The sequence below is a fragment of the Herpailurus yagouaroundi genome, unplaced genomic scaffold (assembly GCF_014898765.1).
Source record: "Herpailurus yagouaroundi ecotype Mexico unplaced genomic scaffold, PumYag 187, whole genome shotgun sequence".
Lineage (NCBI taxonomy): Eukaryota > Metazoa > Chordata > Mammalia > Carnivora > Felidae > Herpailurus > Herpailurus yagouaroundi.
This window is the reverse complement of record NW_024412418.1, coordinates 34,779,626-34,792,833: the sequence shown is the minus strand read 5'-3', so window position 1 is coordinate 34,792,833 and position 13,208 is coordinate 34,779,626. Positions and strand designations below refer to the sequence as shown.

Sequence of the window (13,208 nt, the reverse complement as noted above, 5' to 3'; positions counted from 1 at the left end):
AAGAAAGAAAGAAAGAAAGAAAGAAAGAAAGAAAGAAAGAAAGAAAGAAAGAAAGAAAGAAAGAAAGAAAATAGAAAACAATGGACAATATTTTCAAAATCTGAGTGAAAATGATTTCCAACCTAAAATTCCATCTCCAGAAAAATCTATCTATCATATAATGGTGAATGTGCTCCACCAAAGTGAGAAAGGAAACTGAGAATGAGGAACAAATAGGATCGAGGAAAAAGGAATAAACTGAGATGAGCAGAAAGAAAATTAAACAAGTGGAAAGTGAGGGAATTCCTGATGAAAAGTGAAAGAAATGTATAAGGAAATATAATCAAAGTACACTATGTGCCTCAGCTGGGAATAAATCATATTTACGTGGCTTAATAATGTAAACCCTGAATATCCTTCTGTCAAATGCATATCTGATATTATCACATTGGGAGAATGTAAATAGGGTAGGGATATGTTTTATTTGGGTAGAGGGTGATATTCAAGTATTTCTGTTAAATACATCATTTTAATACAAGCATCAGGAAGGCATGAGTTTTTGTTTTGTCCACCATGAATTGCTAGTACCTAGAACAATGTCTGGCACATAGTAGGCCCTCAATAAATATTTGTAGCATGAATAAACTTTCTTCTAAGGAATATTTCTCCTAGGAAATTTGTAAAGAACACAGAGTAGGTCAAAGTAAATGAAAATAAACTTCAAGAAGGTTAGTACATGGAATCTCTTTCTCTCTAAAATTGTAAGACTAGCAGTTTCAAAATTTAAAAGTAATTACATAAGATAGTTAAACTGAGCATCAAAATACTTGAGACAATTTAAAAGCACAAGAAATTTCTATGAAATTATTCTTTATAAATCTTTATGCCAGCTGGTTTGATTGGAGATGCCTTGGAGCTCAGAACAGTTCCAGGGAAGTCAAAATGTAATTTTCTCAATTTAGAAAGCAAGTTATTGTATTGACTTTTTCTTCCATTCACTCACTGATATAATACAAGGACGGGGTGAGGAAAACTGCCTTGTGTGCTTCTCGAGCTGGTGAGCTTCTGAAGAGAAGAAGCCCTCAGTACTTGCTCTCATAACAGATTCCAGGACACTGATTCCTTCCATTCAATAAAGACGTGCGTCTTTGGACCAAGGATCTGTTTTGCCATCTAATGGATCTAAATTGGGTCTATTTAGTTCAACTTGGCTGCGAATTCACTGCCGACTCTTACTGTAATGAACCCATGGAACTCTTCACTCATTCATCCTCTTGCTCACTCCCCCTTCACTGGACATTTGCTGCACACCTACTGTGCGCCAGGTACTGTGCAAAGACAGGAGGAAGAAGATTATGTCAAATAATTCTGGGTGCTTGGAGCTAAAATAGCCGGCCCTATTGGAGCTCGCAAGAAGATGTTCAAAGCGCGGATCCAGGTATATTGGTGTTAAGATCTGCCTCTGGGTCGGGTGCACACTCCTGTTAGAGTGCAGGCAGCTGATCCCAGTTCAGCCCTCTCCAGCCCTCAACTCCAAGGATTCAAAGTTGCCCCCAGATTCATATTTGTGGGCCTCCCGGGGAGGCCAAACCCCGACCTGACTCCTCCCGCGCGCCTCGCCAGCTTCCCCCGCTCAGCGAGCCACTAACTTCGTCCAAGCTGAGCAGCTTGGGGCTCTAGGGTCCGGGGCCTTACGGATCTTCTCTCTGACCCCTCCCCCCTCACCTTCTCCCGACACGGGCCCAGCTATTTCTCCCAGTCCCCAGAGCTCAGGGGTGGGGGTGGGGGATGGTCCAACCCCGAAATGCTAGAGCGGGCTACATGCTCTGCCAGACCTGAGAGACGGGTGGCAGTGGTCCGGAAAGAGGCGGTGTGGAGGGCAGAGGCGTCAGGTAGTGTCTCCCAGCCGTGCCTTTCCACTCCTGCTGGAATCCGGGGACAGCGACCGAGAGGTCTGTCGTATTTGCAGGGCTTTGGAAAGAGGAAGGGCCCTGTCCCCCCTCCGCGTCCGCTATGGCCCTGGGCCACGTTGTAGGTGCCACGCTGCGTTCAGGGGTTAGGGGCGACTCTGGGTCATGAAGCCACTGTGCACTCTGCCTGCTGGCGTAGCAAGAAGGCCCCGCAAGAGCGGCTGGCTTTGAGGGTCAGGATTCTTTGGGATGTTGCCTGGAGTTTTTGTTGCCCAGGTGCTAGAGGACAACCCGTCGTCGCTCCGAAGGCAGGGTCCTGCAACAGCAAAAGACAGACCCACAGGGCAGCCCCTGAGCGCCTTTCTGATCTGCAGAAGCAGGAAGCACCAGCGGGTGGGATGCCGCGAGCCTCTGGGCGAGGCTTCTCTAGAGGCTACCCGAAGTTAGGAGGGGCCCGAGGGCGCTTTGGGGAGGCACAGCCCCCATCCCAAGAAAGGGCTAGCCTAAGGTCCGGAGGGTGGGTGATACTTCTTCACTTTTTCCCCACTGCCTCTACCTACCAGTCCACTCTGCGCTCCTTTCCGTAAGAGCCCGGGATCTTTTCCCCTCGCCCGGTGCTGTAAGTACCCGCAGCGCCGACTCCGAGAAACTGCCTTTCCTCAAGAAAGAAGGTAGAGGCTGAGTCCATGCGTCCGGATGTGCGTGCTTGGGGAACAGTGTGCACCCGTGTGTGTGTGTAAAACGTGCCTGTTTCCTAAAGCAGAAACTCTGGGGGCTGCTTTCGGGTCTGGGAGAAGTTGGTTTGGGTTGTTGCGCGCGCGCTCACTTGCAAACAGCTCGCGAAGGCACGTCTGTTGCAGCAAGTGCTGGCTATTGACAGAAGTGTCCGTGTGTGAATGTGAAAGGCAGAGCTGGTGGCTGGGGACCAGGTGTATGAGCCCGGGACGTGCGCCCCGCGGGCAGTGTGAGCGCGCTCACCAGCGGCCTGTAGCTGAGAGGGGCGCGTGTGTGAAAGTCTGAAGTCTGCCCTTAAGGCTTGCAGCACGGGCTCTCCTTTGCGGGACCGCGCAGGACGAGCGCCCACTCGACAATGAAGCGCTTCAGAGAAGTGGGGCAGGGGTATGGAGCGAGACGGGCAGAAACCTGGGCACAGGCTGTCCCAGCCCAGCAGCTTAGCAAACAGAAAACAGAAGCACAGGACAGCTGTGTAAACCAACTCCGGCGGCGCCGCAGTGCAGGGTCCTGGGTTAGAGGGGGGCATGCTGAACCCACAGTCGAGGTTTCTGGAGTAGGAGGGAAATGCCTAGCACTACTTGTAGCCAGTGGCAGCTTAGCCCCTTCCCCAGTCCTCCTGACCACTCCTACCGGTCCCAGAGAAGTGAGGCGAAGGAGGCTTGGCTGGCTGCCAGACTAGAAGCAAAACGACTTTGAGGGGTGCAGGGTGCGGGGGCGCAGGTGGCCTGGGGAGTGAGGAAAGTGCGGAGGTTATCTCAGGGGCACCCAAGGTGGTCCAAAGAGATCAATGTTTCAGGGCCCCTCTTCCCTCCCTCCCCCAGCCCCTCCCTGCTCCATCCAACTCCTTCACAGTGGGCTATTTCGGCTGAGATCCCTTTTTAGAATCCAGGACTCCTCGGGGTCCAGGTGGCCAGATGGGGTCCGTACTGGCATAGCAAGAGGGGCTTCAAGACTAGAGTTCAGGCACCAAGACAGTGAGAGAAGCTCTGGTCCCTCACTGTGGCTGACTCCAAGCTCTCCTCCACTGGCCCTCATTTTCTGGACGTCGTCGAAAGCTCTCCACCCCTCCCTGCCCTCCCGCTCTCCAAGCAATGACCTCATTGCAAAAGACAGCCAGAGCGGATGGTTCCCCTCCCTAGAGAACCAGTGCAGGGAGAGCGAGCAATGACGCCACTGGAGCTGGGTCGGTCCTGGCCACTTTGGATTGGCCGCGCGGACTCGTGGGGACCCCCCTCCCACTGTCGCTGGAATAAGAGCCGAGAGCTCCGCGGGGAAGACGCCCGCAGCAGGCGTTGTGTCCAACGGGGTGGACCGGCCGCTCGCGCTCTCCAGAAACTCGTCTCCAGGTGAGGAACTCCCCCCTCTGCCCACTCTAATAACTTGCCTCTGGATTAGTTCATCTAGTTTGCTCCATCTGTCTGCCTTTCCTTTGCCTCTCACGGGCATCGCGGCCCACCTACGGCAGGTGCTCCTAGCTCTCTGTCCCGCTCAGGGGAAGGGGGGCGGTTGAGAGGAGAGCATTTTCTTCTAATTAGCACAGATGGAACTTCAAGCATTCTCAGGGCTTGCCTGGGCGCTGGAAGCTCCGCGAGCTCAGGTAGGCGGGTCTGCGGCCCCTTCTTAGAACCCCTGGGCGTGCAGAATCCTGCTCGAGTTTGGTCTGGGAATGCCCTGCGCGGTCTGTGTCCTGAGGGATCATGTTTGATTCTCGGGACGGTGCAGCCTTGAGCTTTCTTGTGAGGCGCCGCCAGCCCACGAGCGTCCCTGGGGCACGGAGGGGACCTGCGACTGTGCAGTCAGCCGCGCAGGACAAGGGGGCTCACTTCCAGATGCTGGCGCCCAGCACCCACTGCCAAACTGCGCTCCAGCGTAGACGGGCTGGGCCAGCAGAGCCCTGACACACCGGTAACTGCACATTTAAAATCTTCCTCCAATCCAAACCCAGATACTGGGTGGATAGACCAGTGCTCCTTTCCAAGGTACCCTTCCTGCTTTCCTGTCCCATGCGTTAGTGCCAAGTCCAAAAGAAAGGGGTAGGTGGTCCTAGATTTCTCAGTTCCTGAGAAGACTAGAGCAATGGGAGAACAAATTGACATTAGGGTGGGTCCCCGCTTGTTTTCTGCAAAGGGCGGAAGGAAGGTGTGGGTTTGTGTGCATGCATGCACTCGTTTGTGGCTTCTCCCCGATTTCCACAGAACTCCACCACACCCTGAGACACTTGTTTCTGCTCTACAAAGCCATTCATTGCACTGTATCTTTTGAGATTCACAGCAGCCCATCTGGCAAATGAATGGAGGTATGGGGAGGTGGGGTAATCTGAGGCCACAAGACCTGCGTGGCAGAGCAGGCACTTAGGTCTGTGGGCCCCAGGCCTTGGCCGGTCTTGGCGCAGTGGTAATATCATTCTCTCTTTACAGAGAGGCATCATGGGCTTCGGGAAGTCCTCCCCCTTTCTGGCTTTCAGCATCTTGGTCCTGTGCCAGGCAGGCAGCCTCCAGGCGGCACCATTCAGGTGAGACAGCCGGAAGCCACAGAACACTCCCCTTCTACTGCCCCTGGGCTGAGGCAGTTCTGTGCCTCTGAGGTCACAGCAGCAAGGCTCCTGGTGCATTAAGACCCTCAGGTGGACCTCAGATTGGGCCTTGTGGGTTGGGAGTCGGGGGAGGGGGCACATCCTCAGGGTAGGTCACAGGGACCGGGAAGCCTTGCTACTTGTCACGGGGTAGAGGCAGTCAGGGGCTCAGAGCCTCTCTTGGATTTGCTTCCCCCCTGAAGGTCTGCTTTGGAGAGCCTCCCAGACCCCACCACACTCAGTGAGAAGGAAGGGCGCCTCCTGCTGGCTGCCCTGGTGAAGGCCTATGTGCAGGGGAAGACAAATGAACTGGAGCAGGAGCAGGAGCAGGAGGAGACAGAGGGCTCCAGGTAAGGCTCCCACCCTGCCCTGGCGTATACCCCAGGAAATACAACATCTGGCCAGGGCGCCAGCAGGCTGTGGTTGTTCATCAGGCCCTAGGGCCCAGTCATTCTCAAGCTCTGAGGAAGACAGAGGTCCAGGTGTAGCTGAAGAGACTGTGGTTAGACAAAAAGACACATTCCTGAAAGCTTTTAGGAAATGAAATGGGGAGGTACGGAATCACTTACTCGGGGGGAATTTGTCTTGCCCTAAGGAAACTCCCAGCATTGGCTGACTTGGGACCGGTAAGTGTGAAGCCAGGGGATGGACTCAGCATATCTCAGGATGTTTTAGAAATTTAACCTGTGTGTGTTGTTCTTTCACACCCACAAGGAGCCTTCATTGCACATTTGCAAGGTGAAGCCAAAGGCCTTGCAGAGGGTGGGGTCAGGTAGAGCAGTACCTGAGGTAGGTCTGGGGGCTTGAGATGTGTAGGATCTGTGGAGACGTGCATGTTGTCATGGGGCCAGACACCCTTCCCCAGCCCCACCTCCCCGTGTCCCCTGAGCCTGGAGCTCACGCCAGCCCCTGGCCCGGCCCCGGCACTGCCTGGCATGTGCTGCACCTGCATCTACCCTAAGGACCTCTCTGCAGAGCAGGGACTGAGAAGCATGCGGAAGGCTAGGAAAGGGCACCCCTTCCCTGCTGCAACCCTGCCCCACGCTGCCCTGGCTCAGCAAGCCTCGGAGTTCTCCTAATGGAGGATATGTGAGCTGCCCTCCTGCCTGCCCCTCCTGCCTCTGCTCCAGGTGCCCCTCCCTCGTCTAACTTTCTGCATGACTGCCCTCAGGGGCGGGCCTGGCGCATGGTATTGTCTGGCATGTCTTTTCCCTGCAGCCTGGACAGCTTCCGAGCTAAGCGGTGCAGTAATCTGAGTACCTGTGTGCTGGGCGCATACTCGAAGGACCTGAACAACTTTCATACATTCTCTGGCATCGGCTTCGGGGCTGAAACACCTGGCAAGAAAAGGGACATAGCCAGCAGCTTGGAGAAGGGCCAGTAACCCCGCTTTGGGGTGCCCCAGGATGGCAACCAGACTCCTTCCACTCCTTCCTGATTTCCCTTCTTGCTCCCATTTTTGAACTAAATGCATGCAGATTCCACTTTGATTGCTCTTCAAGCTGGTATTGGTAGCTTTGCTTATCACAGAGAATATGGGGGACCTCAGGATGGAAGGGAAGAGAGCAGGACTCATAGGCCAGGTTAGAGGCAAGAGTGAGGGAAGCTTCTTGAGATCCCAGAGGATTTCATGGTAGAGTCCCCAATTTCTGCTGCATCCTTCATGTTTCATCATTGATGAATAAACCTATTTTCTAAAAGGATTTGCACTGTGGTGGTCATTACTCTGGTCGTGTCCAAGGCTTGAAAGTACCCAGAACCTATGCTTAAAAGTGGCGTTAGCCTCAGGGTAGCTGGGTAGAGGGCTTGGTGAGTGGTCCTTGTGAACCAGTTCCACCATCAAGAACAGGTGTGCTGAGAAACAGGTAAACACTTCTGGGGGAGGATGCCGTTTCCCTCTTCTCACAGCCTCTTTCAGGTAAGACATCAGGGAATTTTCCTTTCCCATGGAAAGTGGTTTTGATGGTGCCTGTGGCTGCTCTATGGTTTCTCTGTGCTCCTTGCATGTCTTGGGATTGGGCTGGGCCTTTGGTGACCACTTCATCCTGGTTCTAAAGAGACTGTATGTGACGGTAAGTGCTGATTTCAGTACATGCCTCATGGCTTGACACGGGGTTTTTCCTTTTTCTTTTTTTTTTAAAGTTCTTATTTAAATTCCAGTTAGTTGACATACAGCGTAATATTAGCTTCACGTGTATGATATGGTGATGCAACACTTCCATACAACAGCCAGTGCTCATCACATTGGCACTGGGTTTTTTTTCACGAAGGTCTTTGGGCAGTGCTCCTAGCAAAAGCTGCCAGGCCACTTCTCCTAACAGCTTTGATAAGTGCATTTAGGAGAAACACTTATTCTTAAGCGGTATGTCGAAGAGCTGAAATTCTCTTTATGAAGGCCTCAGGGGCAGGCTCCTGCCCCTCGCCTCTCACTGACAGCCCTCTTCTTTCTCCATCCTGCAAATCAGCGTCACTGCCCAGAAGAGATCCTGCAACACTGCCACCTGTGTGACCCATCGGCTGGCAGGCTTGCTGAGCAGATCTGGAGGTGTTGTGAAGAACAACTTTGTGCCCACCAACGTGGGCTCCGAAGCCTTTGGCCGTCGCCGCAGGGACCTTCATGCCTGAGCAGCTCAGTGACTCCAGGAAGAAGGTGACTGCCCTTTTCCGTTGGGTCGGAGGGGAGGGGATTTGGGGGTTATGAGCCACATTATGAAACCTACTGGACCTGGGAAGGGTCTTCAGATCCCTTTTTTCCAATTACATGCTTCCTTCTCAGTGGTGAGATTCTTCCACAACTCAGCCTGAAATCAGAGCGTTGACACAGGCTGCAGACATGCAGCATCATCTCTCTGAGAAGAGAAATGAGAAATAAAATGCTTGCCAAATGATAATTGCTTTTTTTCCCGTCATTTGCCTTAAAAGTCTGTCTACATCTCATACCTATAGGTTGTAAATGCTGTTTTCCTGTACATTTGTGTTCTTTTTATAATAATTGTGGTTGTTTCCTTCTTGTCCTTCTTATTCGCCAACACCTCCTTCTTCTCCTTCTCTACTTCCTCTTCCTTCTTCCTTCTTTGTCTTCTTTTTTTATTTTATTTTTTTCCCATCTCAGGTCACCATGAAGCTGAACTCACCACTTCTGTTAATTTCTGTTGACAACACTTGGTGGGAAGGCCCCATGGAAGATATACATGTTTGCATCCCAATAGATACTGAAAAAAGCACCTTTGTCACTTACAAGGAATGAAAGTGAATGCAAAATAAGCTAATTCCATATGTATCGTGTATCCTTTTTATATTTGACTCTGTGTGTGTCAGTGTGGTGGTGGCATCTATCGTTGGCTTATCTGGTAGCAAACTGGTTCTTTGAGAGCTATCCTGTTGATCACAGCAGCTCTGCAAACCTTAGGGGGACAATAAGTCATTGCCTTTGTGGCCTCTGGGGACATGTGGTAATGGTGATGCTTTGCCTTGTTGTCTAAGAACATGACTGTAGACTTTATTTAAGGAAATCTCAATGTTGTATCATTTGTGAACTTCATCAAGATTAAAAACATATTTTGGATACATGTGTTTTGAGACCCTGGTGATTCATTTCAACTTGTTTCCCTATGTAATAATAATGACACTAACAGTTGACATGTTTTGAGTGCTTACTCAAATTGGGATAGTTGATATTCTAAGACAGTGTTTTATATGTATTAATTCATTTAATCTTTATGACAACTCCACGAAGGAGATACCATTGGTATTTCCACGTTGCCTCTGAAGAAACAGAGGCCTGGAAAAGTGAAGTCCAAGGTCACAGAGATAGACAATAGTAGACTCAGGTGTTGGTTTCCAGAGCCTACAGTTGAAACCACTGCATTATATGCTTCTTGACAATGGCTTCTGATGAGTTCCAGAGACCTGTGAGCCGTTCTTTGACCTAACTGCCTCACATGGCAGACCCTCAGATTTTGAAGACAAATGGACCGTGTTAAAACATACAAACAGCCTAGTCTTTATATAGTAAAATGGATCCCTTTTACCCATTGCTTGGTGCTACATGTTGGAAAGTTTGTGTGCCCTCCCTCCATCCCCACCCTACCCTGCCTAGCCAAAAAATTGTATATTGAAACCTAAGCCCCAAAGTGATGGTCTTGGGAGGTGGGAACTTGGGGAGGTGATTAGGTCATAAGGGTCATCCCCTCCTGAATGGGACCAGTGCCCTTTCAAATAAGGGTGGAGAGAATTCCCTTGCTTCTTTTGCCATGTGGGGCCACAGTGAGAAGAACTGCTGTGAGGAAAGGGGCCCCCACCAGATGTGAATCTGCCGGTGCCTTGAACTTGGATTTCCCAGCCTTTAGAACTGAGAAATAAATATTTGTTGTTTATAAGCCACCTGGTCTGTGGCATTTTGTTACAGCCGTCCCAGCGGACTAATGAAGACACTTGGCTTCAACACGTGATCCTTTTATGGTCAATGTTATTACACCTATGTGCCATCTCTTACACCGCCCAGGTGTATTGTAACATCTATAGATCCATAAATATTTCCCCGTATATGGGAGGGATGTTTAAACATAACCACAGTCCCATTTAACAACTAAAGTAAATTAACATTAATTTCTTAATTCCTTCATCTCACATCCAGTCATGGTTCAAATTCCTCCATTATCTTATATATGTGTATGTTTGGTGTCTATAAAATCAGGGCTCAGATTAGGTCTCCACATTGCTGCTGGTTTATATGTTTTTTGTTTTTGCTGGTTTATATGTTTTAAGGCTCTTCTAATCTAGACGTTGCCCTCCATTATTTTTTTTTCCCTTTTGCAATTTATTTGTTGGAGGAACTAAGTTATTTGTCCACTGGGGTTCTCCACACGTTGAATTCTGATGGCTACATTTCTTTTTCTTTTTTTTTTTAAGTTTATTTATTTATTTTGAGAGAGAGAGAGAGAGAGAAAACAGGGAAGGAGCAGAGAGAGAAGGAGACAGGGAATCCCAAGTAGGCTTTGTGCTGTCAGTGAAGAGTTCAGTGTGGGGCTTGATCCTACTATCTGTGAGATCATGAACTGAGCTGAAATCAAGAGTTTGACAATGGACTGAGCCACTCAGGCACCCCTTGACCACATTTCTATGGTGAGATTTAACATGTTTCTTTATCTGCTTTATTTGTTGTGAATCAGTGAATGAGGAGAAAGAGAAGTTGGAAGCGAGGTCTGAGAAGTAATGAGGAGGGAACATCATATCATGTAGGACCTTGTAGGGCATAGGAAAGACGTAGGTTTCCTATCAACGTTTAGTCAGTAAAACAGACACCACGTCAATAATTTTAATGGAAAGAATATAAGAAACTGGCCAAGTAGGGGCACCTGGGTGGCTCAGTTGGCTAAGTAAAAAAGTGTCTGACTCTCGGTTTCAGCTCAGGTCATGATCTCATGGTTCTGTGAGTCTCAGCCCTGTGTTGGGCTCTGCACTCTGACAGTGCAGAGCCTACTTGGGATTCTCTCTCTCTCTCCCTCTCTCTCTACCCATCCCCTCTTACACTGTCTCTGTCTCTCTCAAAACAAATAAATATATTTTAAAAAATGGGAAAAAAAAAAGAAACTAAGTAGGGTTTAGAAAAGATGAAAGAGAACAAGAGTTAGTGCAGAGATAGGAAGTGAGGGAGGCAGCTACCATCCTCAGGGCTGGGGGAACAAAGATAAGAAGAGGTCAGGCACTGACAATCTAGAACCTTGGAGAAGGATGCTCAGATCACTGAGAAGAGAGGTGGGCAGATGTGGGATCTTTGAAAGGGTGCGACAAAACTGTTGGAGGAGTATGGGAAAATGGAACCAAACTGGAAATTTGGAAACGTCTTCTCTGCCAGACCACTGGATGAAGGAAAATGCAGCTTGCAGAGTCCCAGCTCCAGCATCTCTTTTTAATTTAGGCATAAGGTTTTAAATTTGCACAAAGAAAATCCATTCTGAGCACAGTTCTGTGAACTTTAACAAATACATTGACTTGCGTCATCACCTCAATAGATACAAAAGTTTCATTGCTCCTCAAAAGTCTGCCATGCTTCTCCTTTGCAGTCAATTGCACCACTGCTCACCCCCGGAAACAACTGTTATGTCTGTCTGTATAGTGTATTTTTTATATTTTAAAATTGAGATATAACTGACACACAACATTGTATTACTTTTATGTGCACGACATAATAATCTGATATTTGTAGATATTGTGAAATGGTCACCACACTAAGTCGAGTTAGCATCCATCACTACACATTGTTACAATTATTTTTCTTGTGATGAGCGAGACCTTTTAAGATCTACTCTCTTAGCTACCTTCAAATATGCAGTACCATAGTGTTAACTATAGTAATCATGCTGTACATTACATCCCCAGGACTTATTTAGCTTATAACTGGAAGTTAGTACCTTTTGATTCCCTTCACTAAATTTGCCAACCTCCCCCATCCCCCACCTCTGCCAACTGCCAATCTGCTTTGTTTCTGAATTTGGCGTTTGTTTTTGTTTTTGTTCTCAATTCCACATATAAGTGAGATCATCCACTATTTGTCTTTCTCTTTCTGACTTATTTCACTTAGTGTAATACCCTCAAGGTCTACCCATGTTGTAACAAGTAGCAGGATTTCCTTCTTTTTTTGGTGAATAAAATTCCATTACACCTATATCTATATATTTCTCTCTCTGTATATATAAATGACGTGTGTGTGTGTGTGTGTGTGTGTGTGTGTGTGTGTGTGTGTGTATCACATTTTCTTTACCCTTCATCTCTCCATGGACACTTATTTCATTTCCATGTCTTGTGTATTGTAAATAATGCTGCAATGAACATGGGGGTGCAGAAACCATTTTGAGATAATGATTTCATTTCCTTCAGGTAAATACTCAAAAGTGTAATTGCTAGATCATATGGTAATTCTATTTTTAATTTTTCGAGGAACCTCCATACTGTTTTCCGTTGTGGCTATACCAATTTACATTCCCAAAAACAGTGCACAAGGATTCCTTTTCTCTACATCATTGCCAACATTTGCTATTTCTTATCTTTTTGATAGCCGTTCTAAGAGTGGTGACATAATATCTCATCATGGTTGTGAATTGCATTTCTCTAGTGATTAGTAACGTTGAGCACCTTTTCATGTTCCCGTTGGCCATTTGTATGTCTTCTTTGGAAAATGTCTATTCATATCCCTTTGCCTTCTCCAGAATATCAAATAAATGAAGTCAGTATATAGCTTTGAGTCTTTTACTTAGCATAATGCATTTGAGATTTATCCATGTTGTTGCATGTATGAATAATTTGTTTCCTTTTATTGCTGGGCAGTATTACATTGTAGGCATGTACTATGGTTGCTTCATTTATCCCTTGAAGGATACTTGGATTGTTTCCAGTATTTGGAATTTATGAATTCAGCTGCTATAAATTTCTGTGTATAGATTTTTGAGTGAAAGTAAGTGTAGTGGGCTGGATGCCCCCCCCAAATATGTCCATGTTCTAATCCCCAGAATATGTGAATGTTACCTTTTTTGGGAAAAGGGTCTTTGGTGATATAATTTACAAGGATCTGAAAATGAGGTCAGCTTGGATTGTATAAGTGGGTGTTAAATCCAGTGATATAGTCTTATAAGAGATACACAGAGAAGATACACACAGAGCAGAAGGTGAAGAGAAGACAAGAGGCAGAGAGTCACAAGCTGAGGAAGCCAAGTTAACCTGCAACCATCAGAAGCTATAAGAGGCATGGAGTGGATATTCCCCTAGGGTCTCTGGAGGAAGGAGAGCCCTGCTGTCACATAGATTTTGTACTTCTGGCCTCCAGAATGAAAGAATAAGTTTCTGCTGTTTGAAGCCACCAAGTTTGTGGTAATTTGTTATAGTATCCCTAGGAAACTAATGATTTTTTATTTCTTTTAGGTAAATACCTTGGAATGGGATTGCTGTCATTTGGCAAGTATATACATATATTTTTTTTCCTTAAAAAGTCTTTTATTTTCAATTTATTTTATTTT

General features: G+C 47.6%; 1 protein-coding gene across 3 annotated transcripts; it reads left to right on the top strand.

Annotated features, from left to right (window-relative positions):
• Positions 1-3,448: 3,448 nt before the first annotated feature.
• Positions 3,449-8,767, top strand: LOC121043736 (calcitonin gene-related peptide 1). Of its 3 annotated transcripts, XM_040495744.1 has the most exons (6): positions 3,458-3,970; positions 4,820-4,920; positions 5,042-5,136; positions 5,400-5,546; positions 7,662-7,846; positions 8,309-8,767. In XM_040495744.1, exons 2-5 carry the CDS (start codon positions 4,915-4,917, stop codon positions 7,819-7,821), a joined length of 408 nt encoding a protein of 135 aa, XP_040351678.1. In that variant the 5' UTR covers positions 3,458-3,970; positions 4,820-4,914; the 3' UTR covers positions 7,822-7,846; positions 8,309-8,767. The 3 variants fall into 3 exon arrangements, with proteins under 3 accessions (XP_040351677.1, XP_040351679.1, XP_040351678.1); XM_040495743.1 differs by lacking the exons at positions 7,662-7,846; positions 8,309-8,767 and adding an exon at positions 6,415-6,899 and having other exon boundaries at positions 3,449-3,970; XM_040495745.1 differs by lacking the exons at positions 4,820-4,920; positions 7,662-7,846; positions 8,309-8,767 and adding an exon at positions 6,415-6,899 and having other exon boundaries at positions 3,451-3,970.
• The last annotated feature ends 4,441 nt before the right edge of the window (positions 8,768-13,208 follow it).

Coding starts and splice junctions, on each gene's coding strand:
- LOC121043736 (XM_040495743.1), top strand. Junction 5,137..5,399: donor CTCCAGGCGGCACCATTCAG/GTGAGACAGCCG, acceptor TCCCCCCTGAAG/GTCTGCTTTGGAGAGCCTCC. Junction 5,547..6,414: donor GAGGAGACAGAGGGCTCCAG/GTAAGGCTCCCA, acceptor TTTTCCCTGCAG/CCTGGACAGCTTCCGAGCTA.